This window comes from Haemaphysalis longicornis, unplaced genomic scaffold, assembly GCF_048455015.1.
Source record: "Haemaphysalis longicornis isolate Haplotype H1 unplaced genomic scaffold, Haemaphysalis longicornis Haplotype H1 scaffold_1, whole genome shotgun sequence".
Taxonomy (NCBI): Eukaryota; Metazoa; Arthropoda; class Arachnida; order Ixodida; family Ixodidae; genus Haemaphysalis; species Haemaphysalis longicornis.
The window spans coordinates 311152776-311157178 of record NW_027526203.1 but is presented as its reverse complement, the minus strand read 5'-3'; the positions used below and the strand labels follow the sequence as shown (position 1 = coordinate 311157178).

The following is a 4403-nucleotide window of genomic DNA, read 5'->3' as shown; positions in this document are numbered from 1 at the left end:
CTGACTGGAATTTTGGGTTTCGGTAATCAGCGTCTCTCTGCACGCGTGTGTGCGCGCTGTGGTGTGAGGGAGGTTTCTGAGGGCCCCAGCGGGGGGCTTCTTGCGTTGTCCAGGAAGAAGGCTCGCCGGAAGCATACGAAATAAACTGCGCCCACGCAGCGTACATCTGGCCGTGACGTAGCGAGAAGCAGGGGAGCTGCAGGTATAAAAGACTGTCCGATGGGTCGCAGAAGACACAGTTCTGCAAAGCTTGCTTGTGCTCGCAGCAACCAACCGTCGCCATGAACACCCTGGTAAGGCTGTGCACGGATAGGGAGGCGAGCCACGGCTGGCTCTTCCAGAGGCCTTTCGGCCTCGCGCTTTGAAGGACCAGCAAGTGGAACCCATAATTGTGGTGCAGCTTTACGTTGCCTGTTGACTGAGGGATGTCGTCGTTAAACGAACACTACCACAGGAAGCCGAAACGGGAAGTGTGCGCACCTCCCACACTACCCCTTTTCGTCTTCCCGAGCGTACCCTTAAGTATTTTGGACAACCTCCTCCCATTGTTCGTTTCAATTTTAGTGAGTAACAGAGGCAGACATCACTGCTAAATGCTAATTAAACTAGAAGGAACCATTTTGTTGTGCTTCCACCAAGCTTATTCGGCTGTAGCCTAATTGTTCCGTTTTCAGTAGCATCGGCAAGTTAAGCACCGTTACAGCAAAATAGTAATTTATCTTCAATTCCATCGTTCCTTTCAGTTCGCAAGAGAGAAAACAGTCGGGAAGGATTTACCTATTTCAAGTATTTTGTTTTTTATTCGCGAAAATATAATGTCTGACCTCTACTTTCTTTTACTGATTCGTAAAAATCTACATTGCCACATAATTCTTCACCGATTCAGAAGTTTTTACTAAATACTGAGGAGAAAGCAAAGTAATGGAGTAGATGAGTACGTCAGCTGGAAGGGCGCCTACAGTGTTGTAAAAAACAGTCCGGCAGTTCCTCAGACTTTCTTGTTGATGCGCGAGACACAGCCAATGGGTACTGGTTCCGCGCTATACCACGACATGAACGCGTGGTACCTCATTGCTAAAGTTGCAGCGACCATTAACGAAGAAGAGATGGTTGTCCCTAACTTTCACGAAACTTTTAATCCCAGAGTGGCAGATATTTTTCTGTTTACTGCTAACGGTACTCGTAAATGGCAATTTAAGAGCAACGGCATATGCCAGTGAAGTTTATGATATCCTTACACGATTTGTATTTGCAGAAATGGTTTATGTTCAGGATGCGATATTTTTGGTTTGTCCAAGAGCGTAGGACAAGAACAAGGGCCATGAGGCGAGGAACTTTTGTGTGTCTGTTACTCAGCAGTGATTGTTGGCTCGGCCTTCCCAGACGCATGGCTTTTATGACAAACACGCGGATGTCGTGAACGCTTTGTACTTGAGTTTCCGAGCTTACTTGGTCTTGTTTATACTTTCTTGTATAATTCTATTTCCTCGGACGTGTCTGAAGAATTCCGCATGAATTTGCCACACGAATCTCAGCGCCGTTCCTTACCGCATTGAGGTAGATTCTGGGGACTCTTCCCCACGATCCGTAGTGTTACTGCCAAGACGGGGATACATATATCGTAGATTATTGCTGAATATGACACTATCTTTATTCTGCAAACACGAGATCCGCATAGGATGTGACATTGGAAGTTCCGAAGTTAATCCGACTGGCACGTATTGCCGTGGGGACCTGTTTGGGGGCTAATGTCTTCTTCGCTGTGTCGCAGGTGTGCACCGTAATCCTCAGCGCCCTGGTGGGTAGTGCCCTGTGCGGCGGTTTGGGCGGTTATGGAGGAGGCCTGGGAGGTGGCCTTGGAGGCGGCTACGGGCTTGGCCTGGGTGGCTTGGGTGGTGGCGTCGCCCTTGGAGGCGGCGGCCTGGGTGGAGCCGGTATCGGCAGCAGCGTCGTTCTCCTGGGCGGCGGCGGTGGTGGCCTTACCAAGACTGTGGCCGGCCCATCCTTCCTCGTCAACACTGTGCACCACGTCTCCAAGGTGCACGGCGGAGGTGCCGTTGTGGCCCACTCTGGGCTTGGAGGTGTAGGTGGAGGCGTCGGCCTCGGCGGAGTCGGCCTCGGTGGTCTCGGAGGAGGATACGGCCTCGGTGCCGGCGGACTCGGCGGCGGCTATGGTCTCGGCGGAGGCTATGGACTCGGCGGAGGCGGATACGGCGGCAAGGTGCTGCTCGTGAAGGGCGGATACCACAAATAAGAACCGCCGCATAGGTAAGCGTTACCGCTTCCCTCTTCTAATGCCTGCGGCTATAGCCACGAATGGAGTTTAGCACAAAATGAGCTAAGCCTTAAAATGTGGCACAAAAAATAGAGACAAGGCAGCTACGAGACGGAACTGAAGGCCTGTTTCGCTCTTGACGTATGTGAACTGTGGTCCGCAGCAAAAGATGAAGCTTACACCGGCATTTTCTTGCGCTTCTAAGTCAGTCGACGCTCAAGAGAATTGTTCAACTGGTTTCAGCATAGAGTTCTGCATTAGTTTCCTGCATGCGCGGTTGGTATTCAATCCATCTATTATCAAAGCGCAGTTAATGAGTGCGGGCCGATGGTGGAATAAATCCCAGCAGCGAACGTTGTTATTCAGGGCAACCTTCAGGGCAACCACATTGCGAACTATTTTAATCGAACGAAAGTACCGATTGGATTTAGAGGACGACCGACTATTTAGAGCCATTTCTTTATGCTGAATATCTGCGAGATGCACGCGGTAAGCGAACGGTATGCATGATAATGAGTTAAGCGATGGAACATTACACTTGTGATGACATTACACTTGTGATCATTTTGCTCTTGTCCAGGGTGAAGAGAAGTCCGGTCAACGCTATACGTGTGAGAGCGTCAGTGACTTGTTCCTGCCATCAGAGACGGAGAGAAGTAAAACAAAACACAGCAAAATGTATTCCTGACGGGTGTAAATAAATATCATCTGGGGACCCCGTTCCCCGTCGCCTGAACACTGTGTATCTGTATCGTCGTCACAAATGAATTGGCTGGACTACGCCAGTGGTTACAATTGAGTCTGGCCTCAAGCGCCGCCTCCAATGGTTACGTAGCGCTATCATAGCTGATTCTATATTAGCTTCTTTGACTTCTGATGAGTACTATCAGTCGCTGAGGCCATCCTCCTTGGCCAAGTCCCTGAGTGGTTATGAGCCATCATGCTGCGCCGCAAACATGCTAGGATGTAGCAGCTGGACGACACGATATTGCCCAATGCTCCAATTACAGCTTCGTTGTAGTAGCATTGAATGAAGACTGTTGGTGTCTGCTGCTGCAAAAGAGGCAATGGGTTCAGCTTGCAACCATGGAGAGTGTGTTTCGCATAGGTGCTGTATGTATCTAGGGTGGATGGATGTTTCGTGTCCGCAAATAAAACCCGCTGCCGACACATACCCACCCGTTCCCGACACATAGCCAACTACTTGGGTGTGGTATAGACTAATCAAGAATAATTAGTATAGTTAGAGTCCTAATTCTAATAATAATACCCAGGATCATTAGTGTGCGCGGGGCATTCCATTTGTATTCTAGTGAAGCCATGGGAAGGCCAAGTATAGTTAGGACTCCTGAAGAGCTGCGTGCCAATGAAGAATCACGAAGGAGACAGAAAAGTCAATGTGGTTGACGGGGTGCTGCACTGAAAGCCCACCAGAGACTCGAGCGGCAGGGTGCGACACACTCCCGTGGTACTCGTCTGGAATTATAATTTGGATGTCTGCAAATTCATTTTCACAGCTACTAATAACGCGACAAAGGGGAGGAAAACACTGGACAAGCGAACTTTTTGGCGAATGCCACCGGACATTCACCAAAAAGTCGGCTTTGCCGCAATAATATTTTTTGTCGACGCGAATTTTTTCTGCACACCCTGTCAACGCACGCAGTTCTCGCCAGAACCTAGCTTACAACGGCTCTATAACTTCAATGTTCGACCAGCACATCAGTTGGTAGATGGCATACATTTTGACAACGTTGATCCCCTTGTAAAAGGCGGGTTCGAGCGACGCGATGTGTTGCACTAGTAAGGCAGACCCGCGGCGATGGTGACGCGGCGCCACAGCGGCTGCCGCGGATATTGAAAGCATGTCACGGGGAAGCGAGTGACCACAGATGTCTGATAACAAAGGAAGGACAGGGTTGGGTGCCTCGATGCCAGCGCCACCGTACAGGGTGGAGACACCCTTTGAACGGTCCCGTGCCGCCGCTATTGGGTCAAAGTGCTCGACGCGTTGTTCTTTTCGTTTCCCACAAGATCCAGCAACGCGAAACAGATAAGATGATTCAAACTTCGTGAGGGAACAGCGTTGCGGCGATAAATTTTAGTGTGGTTTTGATACAATGACTTG

General features: G+C 49.9%; 1 protein-coding gene across 1 annotated transcript; it reads left to right on the top strand.

Annotated features, from left to right (window-relative positions):
* Positions 1 to 252: 252 nt before the first annotated feature.
* Positions 253 to 3011, top strand: LOC144170209 (uncharacterized). The gene is made up of 3 exons (XM_077699855.1): positions 253 to 293; positions 1772 to 2268; positions 2856 to 3011. The coding sequence occupies exons 1-2, from the start codon at positions 282 to 284 to the stop codon at positions 2252 to 2254; spliced, it is 495 nt and encodes a 164-aa protein (XP_077555981.1). The 5' UTR covers positions 253 to 281; the 3' UTR covers positions 2255 to 2268; positions 2856 to 3011.
* Positions 3012 to 4403: the final 1392 nt, after the last annotated feature.